This window comes from Rhinolophus ferrumequinum, chromosome 13, assembly GCF_004115265.2.
Source record: "Rhinolophus ferrumequinum isolate MPI-CBG mRhiFer1 chromosome 13, mRhiFer1_v1.p, whole genome shotgun sequence".
Taxonomy (NCBI): Eukaryota; Metazoa; Chordata; class Mammalia; order Chiroptera; family Rhinolophidae; genus Rhinolophus; species Rhinolophus ferrumequinum.
The window spans coordinates 7,922,932-7,948,640 of record NC_046296.1 but is presented as its reverse complement, the minus strand read 5'-3'; the positions used below and the strand labels follow the sequence as shown (position 1 = coordinate 7,948,640).

General features: G+C 37.3%; 1 protein-coding gene across 4 annotated transcripts in view; it reads right to left on the bottom strand.

Annotated features, from left to right (window-relative positions):
- Positions 1-475: 475 nt before the first annotated feature.
- The window catches only part of LOC117033193 (charged multivesicular body protein 3), a 70,536-nt gene continuing 45,302 nt past the window's right edge, over positions 476-25,709 (bottom strand). For 2 of the 4 annotated variants that reach the window (XM_033125213.1, XM_033125212.1), the window contains exons 3-6: positions 19,962-20,141; positions 6,497-6,618; positions 3,349-3,463; positions 851-1,017 (exon numbers count right to left, since the gene is read on the bottom strand). In XM_033125213.1, coding sequence (XP_032981104.1) covers positions 866-1,017; positions 3,349-3,463; positions 6,497-6,618; positions 19,962-20,141 — 569 coding nt within the window. In that variant the 3' untranslated portion in view covers positions 851-865. Of the gene's footprint in view, positions 1,018-3,348; positions 3,464-6,496; positions 6,619-19,961; positions 20,142-25,709 lie in introns of all 4 variants that reach the window. The other 2 variants (XM_033125214.1, XM_033125210.1) reach the window with 2 other exon arrangements.

Sequence of the window (25,709 nt, the reverse complement as noted above, 5' to 3'; positions counted from 1 at the left end):
TCTCACTGGTCAGATCCTGACTTTGAGAAAGCTCTGATGGGTAGGCCCAGATCCCATGCATCCAAAATAGGCAGCTCAAAGCACGGGCAGGCAATCAAGAAAGAATCCTTACAGCTATCTGCTCTGGGTGCATCCTGCAATGGGAAGGGAGGGAAGGAAAGACACACACACACACACACACACACACACACCCACCCACCCACCCCATAATACAGCCATCCAAACAGGACAAACTGTCACAATTCCCAAGCATCCTTTCGGTTAACAGATGACCAAAAGCAGACAGTGGCTCCCACACCATGACTGTGAAAGTTGGGGAGCAGCATCTCCAGAGCAGACGCCCCTTCTGCTAAGCTTCCAAGTCCCATATGTCTGGCAATAGCACCTCCTGTCTTTCCAAGGCCACATAGGAAACACTTTAGGACAACAAACACCTTGAAATTCATTACACATGACAATCTAAAAGGAGACCAAGTGTTAAAGCAGAAATTTATTAAAATTCATTTATATAGTGTTTTACAGACAAAAAAAAAATGTACAGAGTCCTCAACATTTAGGCAATGAACTCTATTCTTAGAAGTGTTTTGCGAGAAGACCAAATTCTTTGCCCTCCCTCCAAAAAAGATACTTCTGTTTATACTCCTGAAAGTGATGCACTTACTACACCATTCAAGAACAATCCTGCTGAGATCTCCAAACCTCTGCAGCGTGTGAGGAGATATTAGCAGAGAACCTCCTCCAGAATGCAAAGCCTCATCAGAGGCGTAGTGCAAGAGATACATAAAATAGCGGCCACTTCAGAGCAATGTGTGCACACCTGGTGGCCAGGCCATGAGAAGGACGTGAGGGCCGAGCTGGGCAGCCCCTAGCTGCGGAGCGTGGCCAGCCGGGACTGCATGGCCTCCAAGGCCTCCTCCTCCTCTTCCTCTTCCTCATCTTCTGAGGCAGCCATGGCTCCTGGAGGATCAGGCTCTGGAAGGGCATCAGTCACTTTACTAGGTGCTTTGCCCAAGGCCCCTAAAAAAGAAAAAGAGTGAACACATTAACAAAATATTGGTTTAAAGAAGAGGACCCTCATCTTTCCTGTCTTTCATAACTGGATCAGTCTGACAAGAAACAGAGAAGAGGCAATAAAACAAGCCAGTATGACAAATGTGCAAACACCAAGTTGTACCTGATATTAAACTATACTATGAAGCTATAGTAATCAAAACAGGATGGTACTGACCTAAAAACTAACACGTAGATCAATGGAACAGAATAGAGAGCCCAGAAATAAACCCACATGTATGTGGTCATTTAATCTATAACAAAGGAAGGAAGATATACAGTGGGGTAAAGATAGTTTCTTCAATAAATAGTGTTTGGAAAATTGGACAGATACATGCAAAATAGGGAAGCTAGAGCACTTTCTTATATACAGAAATAAGTTCAAAGTAGATTAAAGACTTAAATGAAAGACCTGAAACCATAAAAGTCCTAGAAGAAAACACTGGAAGTAAACTCTATGACATCGATCTTAGTAATATTTTTTTGGATATATCTCCTCAGACAAGGGAAACAAAAGAAAATATAAACAAATGGGACTACATCAAACTGAAAAGTTTTTGCACAAGGGAAATCATCAACAAAATGAAAAGACAACCCACAGAATGAGAGAAGATATGTGTAAATAATACATCTGGTAAGAGGTTAATATCCAACATCTACAAGGAATTCACACAACTTAACAGCAAAAAAAAACAAACAATCTTATTAAAAAAGTGGGTAGAGGACCTGAATACACATCTCTTCAAAGAGGACATAGAGATGGCCAACAGACATATGAAAAGACGTGAAACATAACTAATCATCAAGGAAACGCAAGTTAAAACCATGATGTGATATCACTTCACACCTGTCAGAATGGCTATCATCAAAAAATCAAACAAGTGTTGGCAAGGATGAGAAGAAAAATGAACCCTCATGCCCTACTGGTGGGATTGCAAATTGGTGCAACCATTATGAAAAACAGTATGGAGGGTCCTCAAAAAATTAAAAATAGAGCTACCTTATGACCCAGCACTTCCACTTTTGGGTATTTATCTAAAACACTAATTAAAAAAGATATATGCAACCCTATGTTCATTGCAGTATTACTTACAATAGCCAAGATATGGAAGAAACATAAGTGTTCATCAATAGACAAATGGATAAAGATGTGGTACATATATATAATGAAAAATTACTCAGCCATAAAAAAGACTGAAATTTTACCATTTATGACAACATGGATGGACCCAGAGGGTATTATGCTAAGTGAAATGAGTCAGAGAAAGACACATAGCATATGATTTCAATTATATGTGGAATCTAAAAAACAAAATAAATGAGCGAACAAACCAGAAACAAGCTCATTGACATAGAGAAAAAATTGATGGTTGTCAGATGGGAGGGGCTTGCGTGGGTGGGTGAAAAGGTGAAAGGCATTAAGAAATACCAATTGCCAGTTATAAAAACAGTCACAGGGGGTAAAGTACAGCATAGGGAATATAGTTAATAATACTGTATTATGTATGTTGTCAGATAGGTAGTTGCCTCATTGGAGTGATCAGTTCGTAAGACATGTAATTGTCTAAACACAATGTAGTACATATGAAACTATATAATATTGTATGTGAACTGTAATCGAAAAATAAATTTAGAAAAATTCCTCATTAACCATCATTCGGAGATAACTACTGTTTTTCTATGGATGTGATTTTTACAAAGAAGTGCGTATTTCCTTAACAAGGCTTTTTTCAAATAATATATTGTGAACTGTTTCCATGTCAGTATATATATTTCTACATTATCTATTACAACTATGATGTATTCCAATAAAATGTACATAATTGATTCAACCAATATTCTTATTAGACAGTTAGCTTTTTTCAAACTTTTCAATGTTATAAATAATGCTACTACAGATATCCATGAGTTAAATCATTCAGCCATCCTTAATTATGAGAGTAAACTCCCAGAAGTCAATCTTCTAGGTCAAAGGTTTTTGATAGTTACTGCCAAATTGCTTTCAAGAAAGTTTATACCAATTTAAGCTCCCAAATGCAGGTGGTGAGAGCAGTTATTTCAATATTTCACCTTTCCATTTTGGAAACTCTAGGAATTAAAAAAAATTCTTCATCCCTGTGTTTTAAAAAAGATGGTTATAGATACCGTGGTTATTTTTTAAGAAATAACTTGCATAATCTAAAATAAAAAATGTAGAAGGGAATTATAGCCTAAAGAAAAAGCTACCAGCTAATATAGTAAATGCAGGAAGAATGGTTAGAAAGGAGGGGAGAAAGAGCATGTATGTCAAGGTCATACCTGCTGTAATTTCAAACAGAATTTTGTCAATTTCCATTTCCGCTTCTTCTTCCATTTCCTCCTGGTCATCCATGCTCTCGAAAGTGTCCTCTAACATCTCTTCTATGATCCCAGCCTAAACACAGAATAAACCACGGCACTTGCAACTATTCGATCTGTTCCCAAAAGACACTTCTAAGGGCCAGTGCCAACTGAACTCAGTGCCAGCACACCCCTCTGAGGCCTAGCACAGGACAGCTGGCCACAGGAAACATGGATGCTGTCCTCTCTGCAGAAAGGCAAAAGGCCAAAGGGGACTGATCTCCAAATTCAGCACCAAGCTTGGAGGCAGGCCTCTAATGGTTGTCAGCGGAGCTTCACAAAGTCACACAGACCACAGTGGCAGCACTTGGGGAACAATCTGCTGACAGATGAGCATCCGCACTGCTCTGTCTTGGGAAAAGCATCTGCCCTACGCTGCAAACATAATCTGTGAGTGCAGGAATTGAAACAGTATGAAAACTGGATGGAGTCACAGTAGACACTATGATAACAAACACCGAGAGCAGGGTGGGGTTCCATGGGACCCCAGAAAGGCCTGCAGAGTACTTCGGCGGCACAAGGTCGACTAGGTGGGTCTGGAAAGGGTCAGTCAATTCACGAAAGCTGATCATCCTCTCCTGAGAATGGACAAGATGGCGTTTCTGAAGCCAACGGGTAATGCCCAGACTCTCCTGGATGCCCTGTGCCTGGCAGCCTGAAGCTTTGTTCTCAGGGGAGTGTGGCAGCACCACACCCCCAGAGAGCACAGGAAAACTGCTCTCTAACCCTGGCCAGCTCACACAGGCCCTGCCGTCTTCCCTGCTTACTAGTCCTCAGCTCCCAGGGAAGGCCCTCCCTACTGACGGTTTTTGTTTGTTTTTGAAGCAGAAAGTCAGAACAGCACTCTCCAATGTCAAAAAGGGGGCAAGTGACATCCCTGGGCAGAAGAGGTGAGAGGGGATGGATGGCAGAGGGAAATGGATGCCGTGGTGGATGGCAGAGGGAAAGCACGGGTTCAGCCTTCTGAGAAGCTGCCAAAAGAGAAAGATTCTGACTGCTTTGCAACCTGCAGCCTTGCTTTGTACTTTGACATCCCAATGATTCAGGGAGTGGAGGTCACATGTGGCAGCTCCAACTCTGGCTCCCCTGCACTCAGCCAGGGAACAACTCTAACTGAACACGCTGATGCAATCAGAGTGAAAGCAAGCCCTTTCTCCTGCCTGCCTTTCTATTCCCAGACCATTCAAGTGCTTTAGTGACATAAATCTAGCTAGTACCATATTCTCCCCATTCTCAGACCCTTTACTCCCAACCGAAATGAATAAACAAGTTCACATTCGAGGTGAGACAGGTAGAGCCCCCTGGAAGTCATCTTCGTGCTGGAGGCTACTGTAAAAAAGGTTCACTAGACACTTGCTAACTGGTTAGGAGTGTCTGCTGGAATCCTGACTGTAATAGCCCCACACATCCTGGTAGCAGAAGTTGTCATTTATTAACTCATTTATTCAATCAACAACCATTCATCAACTGCCTGCTCTGTGCCAAATGACAGGTCAAATGGACTGAGTCAGATCACGTCTCTGCCCTTCAGGAGCTGGATCCCCACCAAGGCTTCAGTCTGTACCTGGGGACGCACCATCAGATGAATTCCATTAAGTATCTATGACCATCTACTACATGCAAGCCTTCTTTCAAACCTATTCTATTTTCAGTATTCAGAAACTGTGGAAAAGATCCAATTCTAAGATAAAGATTTCCCTCAGATCCTGACAGCTACATGACTTAGAACGACCAGATTCGACGTCATTCCAAGAATTAACTTGTTATCCAGTTCTAGATGGACTGGCATCACCAACTTGGTGGACGAGACAGCTACACACCACTTTTAAAGGACATACCCTCTCGCCTGGTTCCCTCCGACTGCTACTGCCAAGGAGTTCTCATTCCAAAGACCTGGGCCCTGGGCTTTTTATATCTTTTCCATCACTTTTCCTCTCTGGTTTCTCTCTCCTAGGCCCTGGGGTCCCATATACAATTCAAGTCCGTAAGTGTAATAATTCCTTAGGAGGACGGAAGATGATTTCTACACTTTACAATCTGCATATAAGAACTGGAAGTATGTAACTTTGGCTCTCAGGCCACAGGTTTTAAGCACGAGCACCTGCAGAGGGCACTCCCTATCATCACTTCCTCTGAGGCAGCAAACACAAGAAGATCGGATATCTGGGTTCCAACCCCAGATCTGTCACTTACTGCCAACACTACTTATAAGTTACCTGGTAACTTGAAGATTCAGTTTCCCCCTGTGTAAAATGGGGATAAAAATCCCTATACTAGGGTCGCTGAGGGGACTTGACAGGACAGTACGTGTGACGTACCACTGGCTGGCAGGGGGCTCAGCAACACCGCCATCCCGAGCCCGGCCCACCAGTAGGTCCCTGCCAGGCCCTGATCCTGGGGGAGGCAGGTATTTATTGCTCTTTATTTGGTTCTGAGTCTCTCCTTTTCTAGTTTAAAAAAGGCATCAGCAAACTACAGCCTGAGGGTCAAACCCAGCTCACTGCCTACTTTTGTAAATAAAGTTTTACTGGAACACAGCCACACTCATTTGTTTACATGCTATCTATGGTTGCTTTTACACTACAAAGAAGAGTGGAGTAGTTATAACAAAGATGTATGGCCCACAAAGTAGAAATTACATCCACTATCTAGCCCTTTACAGAAAAGGTTTGCCAAAACCTGGCTGGCGAAGCAGGGAGAACGACCTCCTGCACCAGCTTCACCAACATTCTGCTGAAGCAGAGGGTAGAACCTGGGCTTTTGTCTCCTTGCTCATGTCAGATGCCATCAAGCCCGGCTCCCTGAATCCTCAACAGTTGCTCTCTGGATCTCCCACCTCCCCTAGAGCTCTGGGTACACTTTCACTTCTAAGGGGCACAGGCAATCTGACCAGCCTCTGCCATTGCTCAGCTCAGAGAGTTTCAACCCATGTTCACAGCTGTTCTCTGTCCTCAGTGTCTAGCAACAGTGGTGGGTCTGTCACTGTCCCATGCAGCCCGAGCCCCTGCCACGTGCTGAGAGTGACGCTTAGTGGTTTAGAATGCGGTGCAGGGCCGGCCCAGGTGACCTTCATCATCTCTTTGGATAGCTCCCGCATGGTGGCCTGGATCTCTGGGATCTTCACAAGACTCTGCATGGCCTTCATCACTTCTGTGCTCTTCTGCAGGGAACCAGCCACTCGCAAAACCGCTGAAAGAGAAAGGCAACAGTCAGTATTGCTCAACAGGATGTGACACAGGAGGCAAGAGAGAGAGAGACTCAAAGTCAAATTATGAGCTAGTCTAATAAAAGCATGTGGGTTCCCGAAGCTATTTATGTATCTGTGGAATACATTATTGCACTAGCTGACCAAGAAATGGACTTTTCTACACTGTGTGCCACTTTGCTGACACTGGGACAAATTCTCTGAGCACGCACCCCAACTGGCCAAAGGCCTGTGGCTGATCTTTAGGGAAGGAAGCCCTAGGCATCCACGAGACCCAGGTTAAGCCACAAGTGAGAGGAACAGCTGTGGACCTTGCCAGAACAGAAGGCTTTGGGCTACCCAGGTAATGCTCTTCACAAACAGCCTGTGGATGGATAGCAGCAGCTCTGGGAGGATCCCGTTGCTGGTTCTCAGGCAAATGAGAGAAATCAGGATAAGACAGTGAGAATACGCGTGTGTGTAAGGCGGTTACAGTTCCTTGCTAGGGCAAAACTTTCTGTATCCTGAGATCACACGTATACTATATATTCTTTATGAGAAATCAGAATACTAACAAATGATCGTTTCCCCCCCAAACTCTTTAACATATCAAAACAGAGTTGGCAACCCTCCAAATCTGTTTTGAGTTTCATGAGACTTAAAGTTTTGAGAACTGCCATACATCAAACTGTTTGCCAAAACTGGCACACAGATTTACTCCAATATTGCAGTGCCTGGCTGGGCCAGGAGTCACCGCAAATTTACCTCCTTCTGAATACCGACTTTAGGAAGCTTTTGTGTTTAAGGAAAAACAAGAGGCAAGGAAACCAAGGGTGACCAAGGGTGACCAAGGAAATACCTGTCTGACATATGCGTACATAGCATTTTGTCATTTTTCTAAAGAAGTTATAAAGAATACTTACAAAGTTATAAAGAATACTTCATTTTCCTTATCACTAGAATGGGAAAGTAAAATATCAAAATTTATAATTATAGAGGAAGTATCAAGAATCTGGATGAAATAAGCAATAAATTATATGTCGTAATGATATAAGAAAGAAATTCTAGAATATTAAATTTGCTATTGATTATTGAACAAGGTAACGAATAGGAAGATGAATAAAGGGTAAAAATAAGCAAACCCTAGTTCTATTTGAATTATGAAAGTCTGATGTCTACCCACGCCCATGTTTTATCCTAATTTGCATCCCAAGTCTACATCCCAGAGAGAGTGCCTCAGAATGACGTGTTCGAGTAAACTGTTTCTGTTTTGTTTGGTTTATTCATTTATTTTTTTATAGTCCACCTATAAGTGAAATCATATGGTATTTATCTTCCTCTGATTTATTTCACTTAGCATAATACCCTGTAGATTCATCCATATTGTTGCAAACGGCAAGATTTCATTATTTTTGTTTTATGGCTGAGTAATACTCCCTTGTGCGTGTGTGTACATCAATTCTTTTTTATCCATTCATCTATTGATAAATACCTATACTACTCCCATATCTTGGCCATTATAAATAATACTGCAATGGCCATGGGCATACATGTATCTTTTTGAACTAGTGTTTTTGTTTTCTTTGGATAAATACACAGAAGTGGGACTACTGCATCATATGGTAGCTCTATTTTTAACTTCTTGAGGAACCTCTATACTGTTTTCCATAGTACCTGCACTAATTTGCAATCCCAACAGTGTACAAGGGTTCTCTTTTCTCCACATTCTTGTCAGCACTTGTTATTAGTTGATTTTATGATGATAGCCATTCTAACAGGTGTGAGGAGATAGTCATTGTTGTTTTGATTTGTGTTTTCCTGATAATGATTAAGTTGAGCATCTTTTCATATGTCTTTTGGCCATCTCTATGTCCTCTTTGGTGAAATGTCTATTCAGGTCCTCTGTCCAATTACTAATTGGACATTTTTTTTGGGGGTGTTAAGTTGTATGAGTTCTTTATAGATGTTGCATATTAACCCCATATTGGATGTATCATTGCAAATATCTTCTCCCATTCAGCTGGTTGTCTGGTTTTTTTTGTCTTTTTTTTTTTTTTATGATTTCCTTTGCTGAGCAAAGACGTTTTAGTTTGATGTAGTCTCGTTTGTTTAGTGTTTTTCTTTGGTTGCCCTTACCCACGGAGACATAAAAGATATTGCTAAGACGGATTTCAAAGAGTTTACTGCCCATATTTTCTTCTAGCTTTATGGATTCTCGTCTTATATTTAAGTCTTAATCCATTTTGAGTTTATCTTTGTATATGGTCTAAGAAAATGGTCCAATTTCATATATTGCATGTATCTGTCTAATTTTCCCAAACCACTTAACAGACTGTCTTTACCCCATTGTACATTCTTGCCTCCTTTGTCATAGATTAATTGACCATAAGCGAGGATTATTTCTGAGCTCTCCATTCTATTCCACTCATCTGTATCTGTTTTTATGCCAGTACTATATTATTCTGATTGCTGTAGCTTTGGAGTATAGTTTGAAATCAGGGAGTGTAATATCTTCCACTTTGTTCTTTCTCAAAATTTCATTAGCTATTCAGCGTCTTTTGTGGTTCCACTTTTTTATTTGTTTTTTAGGATTAGTTGTTCTAGTTCTGAGAAGAATGCCAATGATATTTTTGATAAGGATTGCACTGAATCTGTATATTGCTTTAGATATAAGGACATTTTAACAACATTAATCCTTCCAATCCATGAGAATGATATATCATTCCATTTATTTGTATCTTCTTCAGTATCTTATCGTTTTCAGAGTATAGGTCTTTTACCACTCTGGTTAAATTTATTCCTAGGTATTTTATTTTTTTGATGCAGTTGTAAATGGGATTGCTTTCCTAATTTTTCCTGATCGTTTATTATTTGTATATAGAAATGTAACCGATTTCTGTACATTGATTTCTGTATTCTGCAACTTTACTAAATTCACTAGTCTAATAGTTTTTTGGTGGACTCTTTAGGGTTTTCTATATATAGTATCAGGTAATCTGCAAATTCAGTTTTACTTCTTCCTTTCTGATTTGGATGCCTTTATTTCTTTTTCTGGTCTGACTGCTGTGGATAGGACTTCCCATACCAGGTTGAATAGAATTGGTGAGAGGGGGCATCCTTGCCTTGTTCCTGATCTTAGAGGAAAAGCTTTCAGCTTTTCACCATTGAGTATGATATTAGCTGTGGGTTTGTTACATATAGCTTTTATTATGTTGCTTTGTTCCCTCTATCCCTTATTGGTTGAGAGTTTTTATCGTAAAAGGATGTTCCATTTTATCAAGTGCTTTTTCTGCATCTATAGAGATGATCATATGATTTTTATTCTTCATTTTGTTGACATCATGTATCAGATTAATTGATATGGATGATCAACAATCCTCGTATCCCTGGGATAAATTCTGCTTGATCATGGTGTATAATCCTTTTAATGTATAATGTACTGTTGAATCCAGTTTGCTAATATTTTGCTGAGAATTTTTGCATCTATGTTCATCAAGCATACTGGCCTGTAATTTTCTTTTTTTGTAATGTCCTTGACTGGTTTTTGTATCAGGCTAATGCTGGCTTCATAGAAAGAGTTTGGAAGCGTTCGTTCCTCTTCAATTTTCTAAAATAGTTTAAGAAGGATAGGTATTTATTCTTCTTTAAATATTTGGTAGAATTCACCTGTGAAATGGTCTAGTCCTTTTATTTGTTGGGAGTTTTATGATTACTGCTTCAATTTCATTACTAGTCACCAGTCTGTTTAGATTCATTATTTCTTCCTGGTTCAGGCTTGGAAGGTTATTAAGCTTCTAGAAATTTATCCATTTCTTCTAGACTGTAGAATTTGTTGGCAAATAATTGTTCATAGTGTTCTTTAATGATTCTTTGTATTTCTGTAGTGTCGGTTGTCACTTCTCTTTCATTTATTATTTTATTTGTGTTCTCGTTTTCTTGATGAGTTTGGCTAAAGGTTTGTCAATTGTGCTTATCTTTTCAAAGAACAAACTCTTAGCTTCATTGATCTTTTCTACTGTTTTTAAATTTCTATTTCATTTATTTCCCTTCTGATCTCAATTATTTCCTTCCTTCTCCTTATTTGTTTTTTTTTTCCCTAGTTCCTTTAGATGTAACATTAGACTGTTTATTTGGGAGTTTTCCTGTTTCTTGAGGTAGGCCTGCATCGCTATAAACTTCTCTCTTAGAACTACTTTTCTTGCATCCCGTAAATTTTGAAAAGTTGTGTTTTCATTTGCCTCAAGGTAGTTTTTGATTTTCTGTTTGACTTCTTGTTTGATCCATTGGTTGTTTAGTAGCATGTTGTGTAGTCTCCATGTATTTGTGGTTTTTTCCAGTTTTCTTCTTCTAGTTGATTTCTAGTTTCAGGCCATTGTAGTCAGAAAATATACTTGATATAATTTCAATCTTCTTGAATTTACCTAAACTTGTTTTGTGGCCTAATATATGATCTATCTTGGAGAAGGTTCCATGTGCACTTGGAAAAATTGTGTATTCTGCAGTTTTTGGATATGTTCTATAAATGTCTATTAAATTGGTCTGGTTTAATGTGACATTTAAGGCCATTATTTCCTTATTAATTTTCAGTCTTGATAATCTATCCATTAATGTGTGAGGTATTAAAATCCCCTATTATTGCATTACTGTGAATTTCTCCCTTTATGTCTATTAATATTGGCTTATTTAGGTGCTCCTATGTTGGGTTTGTAGATATTTACAATTTATATCCTCTTCTTATATTGACCCCTTTGTAATTATGTAATGTCCTTCTTTGTTGTTTTTTACAGTCTTTGTTTCAAAGTCTATTTTGTCTGAGTAGTGCTACCCCAGCTTTCTTCTTGCTTTTATTTGCATGGAATATCTTTTGCCATCCCTTCACTTTCAGTCAGTTTGTTGGTCCTTCAATGTGAAGTGAGTCTCTTGTAAGCAGCATATAGATGGATGTTTTTTAATCTATTCAGCCACCCTGTGTTTTTACTGGAGCATTTAGTCCATTTACATTTAAAGTAATTATTAATAAATATGTACTTATTGCTACTTTGTTGTTGTTGTTGTTGTTTTGTAGTTCTCCTCTGTTCCTTTCTTCTTCTCTTGATCTCTTCCCTTGTGGTTTGTTGGTTTTCTTTGGTGTTTTGTTTGGGTTCCTTTCTCTTTATCCTTTGTTCAACCTTCGTAAGTTTTTGGTTTGTGGTTACCATGACCTTTATGTATATCATTCTATATCTATAGCAGACTATTTTAAGCTGGTAGAAGTTTAATTTCAAATATATTCTAAGAAGACTACTTTATTACTACCTACTACACGCTTTATGTTTCTGAAATCACATTTTAGATCTTTCTGTTTTGTGCATTTCCTAAGTACTTATTGTAGTTTGAGTTGAGTTTGATACTTTTGTCTTTTGATCTTCATAATAGCTTTTTAAATGTCTGACTTACTATATTTATTAACTATTTGACTTTACCTGTGACATTTTTTGCCTTTCTTACTATTTTCTTATTTTTGGTTATGGCATTTCTTTTTCTGCTTCAAGAAGACCCTTTAACACTTTTTGTGAAGCTGGTTTAATGGTGACAAACTACTTTAGTTTGCTTGTTCATGAAACTTTCTCTCTGCTTCAATTCTGAATAACTCTGAAGGGTAAACTCTTCTAGGCTATAGGTTCCTTTCCTTTTAGCACGTAAAAGATGTCCTGCCACTCCCTTCCGGCCTGTACTGTTGCTGCTGAGAAATCAGCTAATAGCCTTATGAGGTTTCCTTTGTATCTAACTTCTTTTCCTCTTGTTGCCTTTAAACTTGTCTCTTTAACTTTCGCCATTTTAATTACATCTTGGTGCGGGTCTCTTAGGGTTAATTTTGCTTGGAGCTCTCTGTGCTTCCTGGACTTGGATATCTGTTTCCTTTCCCAGGTTAGGAAAGTTTTCAGCCCTTATTTCTTCAAATCAAGTTTCTGTTCTTTTCTTTCTTTTCCTTCTGGTACCCCTATAATGCGAATGTTTGTGTGATTGATGATGTCCCAGACGTCCTTTATATTATCCTCACTTTAAAAAATTCTTTTTCTCTTGGCTGTTCTGATTGATTGATTTCCACTAGTCTTTTTTCCAGGACACAGATCCATTCCCCATATTAGCTAATCTTACTGATCTAGGAAACTAAAAACCAGAAATAAACATAAAAGGATTAATCCTTTAGCATTTTATTGTTGAGAATTTCGAATATACACAAAAGTTGAGAAGTATCTCTTCACCAAAGAGGAAATATGGATGCCAAGTAATGTGCCTAATCATTAGCCATTAGGGAAATGCAAACTAAAACCACAATCAGATAGCTCTACATACCCATCAGAATGGCTAAAATGAAAAATAGTGACACCACCAAATGTGAGGATGCAGAAAACTGAATCACTTATACGTTGGCGGGTGGTAATTCAAAATGGTACTGCCACTCTGGACAACAATTTGACAGTTACTTATATGCAACCATAAAAACCCTGTAATTGTTCTACTGGGCATTTATCCCAGAAAAATGAAGACTTATGTTCATGCAAAAATCTGTATACTTTCATATCAATTTTATTCATAATAGCTGATAACTGGAAACAACCCAGAAGTCCTTCAACAGATGAATGGTTAAACAAATTGTAGTATAGCCATGCCATGAAATACTACTCTACAGTAAAAAAAAACGAATGACCTATTGATACATGAAAAACCTGGGTTAATTTCCAGAGAATTATGCTAAGTGAAAAAAGCCAATCCCAAGAGATTACATACTGACCAATTCCATTTATATAACATTCTTGACAAAATTATAGAAATGAAGAACAGATTAGTTGGTGCCAGAGATTAAGGCGGCGGGGTGGAAGAGAAGCAGGTGTGGTTACAAAAGGGCAATGTGAGGGATCCTTGTAGCAATGGGGATGTTTTATAGCTGTATCGATGCCAATATCCTGCTTGTGATATTGTACTGTAATTCTGCAAGATGTTACCATTGGGGGAAATGGATAAAGGGTACACAGAATCTCTCTGTATTATTTCTTACAACTGCATATATGTGAATCTATAATTATCTCAAAATAAAAACCTTAATTAAAAAAAATCTCACAAAATATATAAAAATAAAATAACATTATATTGCCATCCCTGCTAGAAGAGATATTACATACATAAAAATACAACTTCTGCTATAACTATTATAATAACAATAACCAAAGAAGCTAAATACAGGCTTGTCTTCATAATTGATAGATGCAAAGATCAATGGAAATATTCTGAAAAAAATCTGATACCAATAATGAAAGCAACAAAAACACAAAGTTCTCTTTACTTATCACAGGCTCTTCTGAGAACTACAGCTAAATTAAAAAATCAGAAAAGGAAATTAAAATAATTATTAAAAGTGGCATCAACAGCAAAATGCAGCTCCTTGGTAGCAAGGGCCCAGGGAAGAAATACACTCACAAACTAGACTGACTGGTTTTTAAAAGCCATCTTCTTAAACATGGCAATTACAAACAGAATGAATAAAATTATAACAAAATATGGAATTTTACAATGACATTTAACAATGACAAGTGAAAGCTCAGAGAAGTGATATTAAAAACATTCATGCCTCAAAAGTGATTATCTTTGAAGAGAATAGGATACTTCTTCCTTATAACAAGGTTAAGAAAAATAGTTAAAAAATAAATGATATACAAGGAAATATCCAACACATAATAATACATAAAGAAGATAAAAATTAAAAGGAAAATAGTATTAACATTCTATAATATGGGGAACCCAAACCAAAGGCCATAGGAGTGGATCATATAATATTTGTCCTTTTGTGACAGGTGTCTTTGACTTAGCATAATGCCTTCAATAATCATCCATGTTGTAACATGTGTCAGAATTTCCTTCCTTTTTAAGGCTGAATAATATTCCATGTGTGTATATACCACAATTTCCTTATCGATTCATCCTTCAATAGATACTTGGGTTGCCCTTACCTTTTCCCTGTTGTGAATAATACTGCTATGAACATGGATACACAAATTATCTCTTTAAATTCTTGCTTTCAGTTCTTTTGAGTATATACCCAGAAGTGGAACTGCTGAATCATATGGTAATTCTATTTCCTGCCCCACCTTGGAATCTCTGTCAACTTTTTCCCCTCAATCAAAACATACTCATCATTCTGTCTTATTCTGTGGGAACTGGCTGTCAGAAAGCTATCACTTGGAATGCATTTATTCATGACAATGTATTAATAACTGACAAGGCTTAATGTATTACCGCGCCAAGAGACATCTGCATTTTAACAGAGGAACCTCTTAAGGAAAAGGAATGCCTTTATCAAATGATGGCTTTTCAAAGCAGCAACAGGCTGGGGGTGGGGTGGGGCACATCCAAAGCAAGACCTCTCGGGGACTGTCACTACACTATTTCTAGTTTTCTCTTTTCTCACTCTCAAAATGTAGACTCCTCCCTCCTGTCTGTTCCAGGTTCTGTCCTCAGCTGTACCTTGGAGTAACTGCTGTATTTAATTTGTCCACAAGCAACACCCTACTATAAATCCTCTCAACAACCCTCCCGGGGGGAGTCCTCCTACCAGGACGGGTATTTGGTGCTGGGGAAGTCGGGTGATCCGCATAGAGTGAGTTTAAACAGCCCCCAATAGAATCTCCTCTTTTAGGCCTGTTCCTCTCTCTAGGTTTCCAGTGTGTTAATGGCCCTGTAGTCTTTCCATGTTCCAGCATTTGGAGCAACTCAGGCTTGTTTATACCTTCACCAAGTCCCACTTACTCTGCATCCAGAGCAGTTCTTCCCAGTGTCCTCTCTTCCACTCCATGCCACTAGACTCATCTGTTCAGGCCCTGCCCATTACCTCCCAGGTCCCACTGCCCCCCATCCGGCTACATCTGTCTCTGGACCTACGGTCTCTGCTTAGTGTGCCAAGGCTCTCCACTGCCTACGAAGTGAAATTACAATTACTCAGCTTAACTCTCAAAACTCTGACTCCAAATTACCTTTCCAGCTTTACCTCCCACTGCTCCCCTTAATGCACTCCTGTCAAACTGAATCCAGTACTATTGGCTGAACACAGCCTGAAATAGTTCCCCTGTGCCTTTGTGCACCCTGGTTCCTCTACTTAACATGCCTCCAGGATTCTCCCCAAAATACTTTTCCTCTGAACTCCCGCTGCACTTTATCTGCACCATCGCCACACCACATCTCAGTCTGAACTTCTCTCAACCCTTGCTTTTCTTTTAACAGCTATACAAATTGTCTTCTTCACCTCCCTGTTCGTTCCCTCCGGCCATCAACCTCAGAGTTGGGGTACCCTTGCTCTCGGGTACCCCAACTTCCCAGACCTTCCCTCAGTGTTTGGAGTTCTTTTTTTGGCCCCAGGACCATTACCCACGCTGACACTCTGGTTGGAACATCGCCCCCAACACGTATACTCAATTGCTTGTCTTCCCACCTCCCCTTTACATTGTCCTCGTGCTTACCAGTTTGCAATTACAAATATACATTTATTATTTATTTTATTGTGTATTTTTATGAAATTTATCCAATTATTTGCTTTTCACCCTTTACCTAGACGGCAATGACTATGCCTATATGTTCACTATTTTATCTCCAGTGCCCAGCAATACTATGGCACATAATAGGGGCCAAAAGAAATGTATTTATTAAATGTATTAACATTTTGCTCTTTGTAGCTTAGTCTACTTGCTGAGGAGACTGGACAAGGTTCTCATGAAGCCTACACTTAAACCAGTCTCTCTCCCTCTCTCCTTTCTCTCGTCCTCTCCTTTCTCTCTTTCCTTAAAAAAGAGGAGAGATATAGGAAAGAAGGGGATGGTGGGGAGGAGGAGCTCTGAGAAACAATGCAAGGAACAAAAAAAAACTTCAAAAAGAAGATTATTAATAATAAGGGACAATACTGCACTCATGAAATAAGGATTTTTTTTTTTTTTTTTTTTTTTTTTATAAAAAGGCACTATCAGAGAACTCTTTCCTGGAAATTAAAATTAAGATAGTCCTTCCCCCCAAAAAAAAACTCAACAGAATAAATGGAATATAAAATTGAAGAGATTTCTCAGAAACTGGAAAACAAAGACTAAATTGATGCTGACAATGGTGATAATATTTAGAACCTACATACATGCAAATACCCCGTGCCAGGCACTGGGTTGAGCCTCACAACCACTGTCTGAGGAAGGCACAATTATTATTCTCAAAATGGAACACAGGAAAGCTAAGAAAATTAAAGGATCAATCTGGGAAAATCTTTTGCTTTCATAACAAAACAGAAAATACAGTGGAAAGGAAATGATTACAAATTCAAGAGCCGAAAGACCAAAGAACAGAACCCTGTCCTTTTAGAAATCCGTGTGGAAACATTTACAGATGAAATTATACTGATGTCTTAGATTCCCAAGGAAAATATAAGGCGTCGGTAGGAACACAGGGGAAGTAAGACCAGGTAAGATTTCTGTATGGACATATTAATTTTGACATACCCATCAGATATGACTGGAGATGACAACTACACACTTAGTGATAAAGTCAGGCCTGAAGATAAAAATTCAGAAATCAATGGCATTTAAAGGCATGAGGTTAGGTAAGATCACCTAGGGGGACAGACTGAAGATGGAAAAGAACAGAGGATCTAGAACACGAGCCTGAGAGCACTTTTACATTAAAAGACCAAACAGTAGATATCTTACGTTTCAATTGTGATAAAGCCACAAAATAATATACATTTGAAATGACATATTGTTACAAATGCGTATTCAAAGGATAGTAGGCTCTTGACTTATGTGCAATACATACAAGAGCTTCTGTTATGTTTACTACTAAAAGTATATGCTACGAGAGAAGAGTTTTTTTTCACATGGATTAATAAACATTATTTGTGAGCTATAATTGCTTAAAAAGGTTGTTTGCTTGTTTTTAAGTGCTCATTAACTCTTTTTAAAAACTTTTGTTTATTTAAGTGTTTTTCTGGGACCCATTAGCTCCAAGTCAAGTAGTTGTTTCAATCTAGTTGTGCAGGGCGCAGCTCACCGTGGCCCATGTGGGGATCGAACCGGCAACCTTGTTGTTAAGAGCACCGCACTCTAAGCAACTGAGCTAACCGGCCACCCCCGAAAAGGTTTTTTGTAATCAGTGTACAGAAAGCAGAGATGAATCAAGTTCACTAGTTCCATAAGAAATGTTAAAACAAGATAACACTTCTCAAAACTTAAAAAGTCTGACAATATCAAGGGTTGCTGAAAAGGTATGGAAAAAAGCTCTCATCTGCTGCTGGTGGAAATAAAAATTAGTAAAACCTCTCTGGAGAGCAATTTTGCAATATTAGAAAAATTTAAATCCAGCTATTCCACTTCTGAGTATATAACTGTCCTGAAGAAACCATTACACGTGTAAGAGTATAATGATATTCACAGCAGCACTGTTAGTAAAAGCAAAAATTGAAAACAGCTTAAATGTCCATCAATGGGGGAAGAGAAAAATAAAATATATCCATGTGATGGAGTAACATCGAGTAGTTAAAATATATATTTAACACTATGGGTAGATTTCAAAAATGCAATGATTAATGGGAAAAAAAGATACAGAACAGTATGTATAATATCATGTATACAAATTTTAAGATTCACAATAGTGGTTTCCTCTGGGAGGTTGAGAGAGAATTGGGAAGGCATATTAAAGGAGCTTGCATATTAAAGGAGCTTCGAGTTTAGTAATAGTGTTTTCTTTCTTTTATAATATAAAAACCAAGGCAAAGATAACAAAATGTCAAATTGTATTGGTTCCGGGTGATAGGTACATAAGCATCCACTCTATTATCCTGTGTACTTTTATCTTTGCAATTGGGGGGGGAAGAGACTGGGCATATAATGTTTTATTCATAGGGGGGAAAAAGGCAAAATAAGCAATATGTTTTCTGATGTTGACGCAGTAAAGGAAATAGTGAAAAAATTTTTAAATAAGCTTATCATGGTCAACAAAGCACGCATCTTTTCATCATGTTGCATAAAAAATAGAGAATAGACATGAAATTTTCAAAGCTGGATGTAAAAGGCAAGAGCTTTGTACCTAAGCTTTCAAAATGACAGATCAGATTAAACTATTTCTTCATGGTACAGAATACTTGACTTGTTCAAAAGGCATATATCTAGGTGGTATGTCCAGTATTTAAAGTCTAAATACATTACGTTAGGGTTGAAATCACCGTTTTTAAAAGTTAATAAGATGTGGTACAAACCATTTGATTGTCATATTTTTTTACTTTTTCCCAACCCATGATTATTTTCTTCAGTATCCAGAGACAGAAATTGATGACATATTTATTATTATACATATTTTAAAAACATATCCAAGTGTTAAAATAGAACGTAACGAAATACTTTCAGACCCAAATACAACCAAATAATGGATTAGGTGCTAATTTGGCACCAGGCTCTAAGTTAAAAGATTCAGTCTTCTAACTTCTGAGTGTGATGTAATCATCAGTGTAGTAACTGACAAAGAGTTGAAAATATTCTTTAGGGAAAAATTTCTCTGTAATTTCTGAGTCCATACTCAATCTAAATTTCTAACAGTCACTTGTTGCCATTCTGAAATATAATTCTGAATTAGGACTTCTTCATTTAACAGAAATTAAGAACAGAAACCAACTGGATATAAAATTTAACCTATGACTCAAGCTGTCAAGATGCCTGTGAAAGATCATAAACAGCAGTATACTGGACATCAAAAGGAAACTAAATTATGTTTATTTTTATTTTAAATATTATAATGAGTTTTAAAAAATTAAATTGATAGTTCACATGTAGCTGAATACCCATTACGTGGTCTGCAGATTCCTAAGATGTGATGAAGCGTTAGGTAGAGAGCCAGAGATAAGGCAGAAAAGGAAGTGGGTGAAAGCCAAGGACAAATTTAGACTTTTAAAATTTTGTCTAGGGTGGTAGTTCTGGCACTAGGACAGGCCAGAGCAAAGTCTTTTCTTCATCCTCCCTCTAACACAAAGGCCCACATTTTACTCCTATGACTCAACTCTCAGGCCACTTTATAACACTATTCACATGAGGACACATAGTCTAACCTTTAAACAAAGCAGATTTATATGTAGAGTTTGCCATTACTTCAACAACACTGGCAAAAGAAAATAAACAACAACAACAAAATCACGGTAATATTTTGCATTTTGTGTAACACCCCAACCACGACAATGATAAAAAATAAAAACCAGAGCTAAGACTGTGTCTTCCTATTCATGCAAACCAGTACTGATAATAACAGCAAGAGCAACAGCATTAATGAGGTGGCTGCAAGGTCACGGCCATCTTACCCAGCTGGTTCTTCATACCCATGAGCACAGAATTCATGTGAGCTTTGGATGCGTATAGCTTGCTCACAGCCTTCTTTGATCTGATCATCTCCTTGGCCAGAACTACACAGACGTCCTTCTGACCCTTCTTGGCTGCGTCTTTCACAGATCGTTTCACTTTTTCTTCTTCTCTTTGAATATCTAAATTTAAAGCACAACACAAAACACCAAAAAAACATATTTATTGGTATTCAAATCTATTTTTATTGTGATCTAAGAGTGTCTATTAAATAGGAAAACAGGAGGACATAAACGAAATTAAAATAATTTATGTGGTAGGTATTTTTTATTTCCAGATACAACATTAATCTAAGAATAAAAATAAAAGTTAATCCTATTACACTAAGACAAAATTTCAAACCTGCTTTTGCAAGCTCATTCTAACGTTTGTTGGTATTAGTATGAGAAACTTTAAAAATTCTGTAAATGCATTCCAGAGCTTGCTCTAATAATAAGTAGCATTGCCACAATTATGGGAGTACAATTTATGTAGTCATTAATGATTTATAAAAATCTGCAATTTGAGGAAAACGTGAACGTATTAAAAACTATCATAACAGCATCAACTAGAGTTTATATTATGTATTTATGAACAGTCAAGATTATTTACTGTGGTAAAATGCACATAAAATTTACCATCTTAACCATTAAGTACAAAATTCAGTGGTATTACGTATATTCGTATTGTTGTGAACCATCACCACTATCCATCTCAAGAACTCTTTACAGCTTTCAAAACTGAAACTCAAACCCTTTAATGAGTAACTCCCCATTCCCTCGTCACGCCAGCCCTGGCAACCACCATTCTACTTTCTGTCTTTATGAATTTGACTACTCCAGATACCTTATACAAGTGGAATCAGACAGTATTTATTTTTTTGTGACTGGCTTATTTCACGTAGTGTAATGTCCTCAATGTTCATCCACATTGCAGCATGTATCAGAATTTCCTTCCTTCCTAAGATTGAATAATATTCCATTGCACGGATGTACCAAATTTTGTTTAACCATTCATCCATCAATGGACACTTGGGTGCCTTCAACCTTTAGCTATTGTGAATAATGCTGTTATGAACTCAAGTGTATAAATATCTCTTCGAGACCCTGCTTTCAAATCTTTTGTGCATATGCTTACATTACCATAGACTTGGTGGCTTAAACAATGTAAATTTATTTCTCGTAGTTCTGGAGGCTGGAAAGTCTAAGATCAAGGTGCCAACAATCAATCTGGTTCCTGGTGAGAACCCACTTTCTGGTTTGCAAATGAACAGCTTCTTGCTGTATCTTCACATGGCCGACAGATCATCTCTCAGGTCTCTTCTTATAAGGGCACTAATTCCATTAATGAGGACTACACCCTCATGACCTAATTACCTCCTAAAGGTTTCACCTCCATATAGTATCACGTTGGAATTAGGACTTCAACATATGAAATTTGGGGGCACATAAACATTCAGTCCATAGCATTCTGTCTTTGTCCCCCAACTCCCCAAATTGATGTCCTTCTCACATGCAAAATGAATTCATTCTATCTCTATAGTCCCATCTCTTTATTTTTTGGAAAAGTTTGAGAAGAATTGATGTTAGTTTTTTAAATGTTTCGTAGAAATTACCAGTGAATACATTGGGTCTAAGGCTTTTCTTTGTCAAATTTTTATTACTGATTCAATTGCCTTACTAGTTATGTCTATTCCGATTTTCTATTTCTTCATGTTTCAGTCTTTGTAGATTTTGTTTCTAGGAATTTATTTCGTCTAGGTTATTCAATTTGTTGGTGTACAATTGTTCACAGCACTCTTATAATAATTTTTATTTCTGTAGAACCATTAGCAATGCTCCCATTTTCATTTGATTTTAAGAACCTGAATTCTCCGCCCTCCCCTGCCCACTGACCCTGGTCAATCTAGCTAGTTTGTCAATTTTGTTGATCTTTTGGAAGAACTCACTTTGGGTTTCTTTCACTTTTCTCTATTTTATTTCTATTCTCAATTTTGTTTATTTCTGCTCTAATATTTATTATTTACTTCCTACTGCTAGCCTTAGGTTGAGTTTGCTCTTCTTTTTCTAATTCCATAAGTTGTCAAGTTGTTGTTTTGAGATCTTTTCTTCTTTTTCAATGTATTTTCACACCTAAAATTTCCCTCTAGCACTCCTTTTGCTGCATCCCATAAATTTTAACATACTGCGTTCTGGTTTTCACTCATCTCTAAGGAGTATGTTCTAATTTCCCTCGTGATTTCTTCTTTGACTCACTTGTCGTTTAACAACGTATTGTTTAATTTCCACATCTTTGTCAAATTGATTGAGATTTGATTTTTGGCCTAACATACGATCAACCGTGGAGAATGTTCCATGTGCACTTGAGAATATGTATTTTGTTTTTGGTAGAGAATTCTCTGTATGTCTACTAGATCTCGTTGACTTAATTGTGTTGTTCAAGGTCTCATTTCCTTATTTATCTTCTGTCTGGTTGTTATATTTACTTTTGAGAGTGGGCTATTAAAGTCTTCAACTATTACTGTAGGACTATTTATTTCTCCCTTTAATTCTGTCAATTTTTGCTTCAGCTATTTTGACGATCTGTTATTAGATGCACAGATGTGTATAATTATCTTATTGTATCAAAACTGTTAGTAACACATAATGTCCTTCTTTGACTCTCGTGATCTTTTTTGATTTAAAGAATTTTTTCCCATTTATCTTATTTTATCTTAGTATATAGCAACCATCACTCTTTTGGTTCCTATTTCAATGGAATATCTTTTTCCATCCTTTCATTTTCAACCTATTTGTATCTTTGGATCTAAAGTGAGTCTCTTCTAAACAGCATATAATAGGGTTTTTGTTTTAAATACATTCTGCCAAGCGCGTCTTTTAACTAGACAGTTTAATCCATTTACATTTAAAGTCTTTACTGATAAGGAAGGGCTTACTTCTGCTATGTTGTCATTTTTTCTGTAGGCCGTATAGATTGTTTTGGCCTTCACGTCCAGCATTAATGTCTTCTTTTGTGTTTACTTGTTTCTTTTTTGTAGTGAAACTTTTCAAGTCCTTTCTCATTTGCTTTTGTGTATAATCTACAGCTATTTTCTTTGTGGTTACCGTGGGGATTGCACTTAAGATCCTAAAATTTATAACACTAATTTGAATTAATATAACCTTAATTTCAATAGCGTACAAAAACTTTACATCTATACAACTCTGTGCCCACCCCCATTCAGTTATTAATTTCACAAAAGAACATCTTTATGCACTGTGTGTTCAGAAACAGCCTAATAATTTTTTTTTGGCACAAGTCTCCTAAATCGCATGGAAAATAAAAAATGGAGTTACAAATCAAAGTTACAACACTAGCTTTTATAATTGCCCATGTATTTACCTTTAACAGAGATATTTATCTTTTCCTATGGCTTCAAGTTACTGTCTATTGTGCTTTCATTTCAACCTGAAACCTTTAGCATTTCTTGCCAGTCGGGTCTAGTAGTAACAAACTTCCTCAGCTTTTGTTTATCTGGGAATGTCTTAATTTCTCCCTCATTTTGGTGTAAACAGGATTCTCAGTTGATAGGTTTCTTCTTTCAGCATTTGAATGTATCAACCCACTACCTTCTAGCTCTCAACGTTTCTGGTGAGAAACTTGCTAAAAATCTTAATAAGGATCCTTTGTATGTGACTAGTTGTTTCTCTCTTGCTGTTTTAAATATTCTTTGTCTTTCTACAGTTTGGTTAGAATGTGCCTTGGCATGGGTCTCTTTGATTTTATCCTACTTTGGAATGTGTGAAGCTTCTTGGATGATTATATTCATGTCTTTCATGAAATTTAGGAAGTTGTTGTCATTTTTTCTTCAAATAATCTCTCTGCTTTCCTTCTATGACTCACACAATGTACACGTTGGTCTTCTTAATGATTTCAATACAGGATGAAAGAAAAGTTCTGGAGATGAAGAGTGGTGATGTTTATCCAGCAATGTGAATAGACTTACTGTTATTGAACTATAAACTTAAAAATGGTTAAAATGGTCAATTTTATGTTATGCGTATTTTACTATAAAAATAAATAAATAAATCATCTTACAACTTACTTTGACATTTCTTGTGCTGTAGATCTACTGGCAACAAATTGTTTTGGCTTTGTATGAAAATATGTTTACTTCACCTTCACCTCTGAATGCTATTTTCATTGAATATAGAATTCTAGGATAATGTGGGTTTTTTTCTTACATCATATTAAAGATGTTCAGTATGCATTAAGAAATTTTTAATCATTCTTAGCATTCTCTGAATTTAAAGTCTTTTATCTCAAACTGTTTTATCTCTATTGTTAACTTTCAGTAATTTGATTATGATATGCCTTGGTATGGTTTTCTTTGCACTGATCCTGTTTGAAGTTCATTGAATTCCTTGTATCGGTGGGTTTGCAGTTTTCATCAGCTGTCATTTTATCAAATCCTTTCCTAACTCCTCTGAGACTCAATTACACGTTAGACCACTTGATACTATTCCACAAGTGATTGATGCTCTGTTCATGTTTTCTTTTTACTTGTTTCTCTCTGTACTATAGTTTTGATAGTTTGTATTGCTATCTTCAGTTTCACTGATTTTGTTTTCTGTGATATCTAATCTGCTTGTTAAATCCAGTGAAGTTTTCATTTTATTTTACTTTATTTCAGATCTTCCATCTGTAGAAGATCCACTTGTTCTTTACTGTATCTTCTATTTATCTCATTATGTTCATGTTTTTCTTGAAATTCCTCAATATATTTATACTAGCTGTTTAAAATCCTTGTGTGTTTAGTCAATCATCTCTGTTTTTTCTGGGACTATTTATATTGTCTGATTTCTCTCCTGATTCTGGGTCACATTTTCCTGCTTCTTCCTAGTAATTTTTCATCAGATGTTGGCTACTTTGAATGTTTCATTGTTGAGTGTCTAAATTTTTTGGTCTTCTGTTAAGAGTGTTCAGCTTTATTTTGGCAAGCAGTTAAGTTGCCTACAGATCAGCATTCAAGACTTGTTTTTAAGCTTTATTGGTCTGTGCTATAGTGGCCGTTAATCTAGGGCTGGCTACTTCAGCCTTACTATTAAGGCATGACCCTTCTGGGATTTCTACTGAATGTCCCAGATGTTCAACAAAGTCTCTTTCCTGTGTGGGATCAGAACTCTATCATCCATCAACTCTTGGCTAGCTCTGGAAATTGTTTAGCTTACAGCTTCTTAGAAGTTCTCAGTAATTGTTCTTTGCCCAATCTCTTGAAATCTCATTCTAAGTATGCAGAGCTTAGTATTCAGCTAAAGACTCAAAGGGACACCGTGCAGATATCTAGAGCTCTTTTTCTAGGCATGTCCTTCTCTCGGATACTTTGCCCCACAAATTCCAGCCACTGTAGCCTCCCTGAACCCTGATCTGTTTTCTTCGACTCACTGAGACCAGTACGCTCTGCTTAGAATCCCTTTCCATGTACTACAATCCAGAAAGTTTCTCCAGGCAGAAAATCAGGGACATATCAGGGCTCTCTCCCTGTTACCCTTCTCTCAGTGATCAAAATCTTACATTGCCAGTTGTCTAATGTTTGAAAACACATGTTTCATAGACTTTGTCCAGGCTTTTCTTTTTTTATAATGGGAGGGCAAGTCCGAAACCATTACTCCAATGGAATTCCCCTCACCAATTCTTTTTTTTAAAGAAGTGATATTGATGTAGCTTTATGG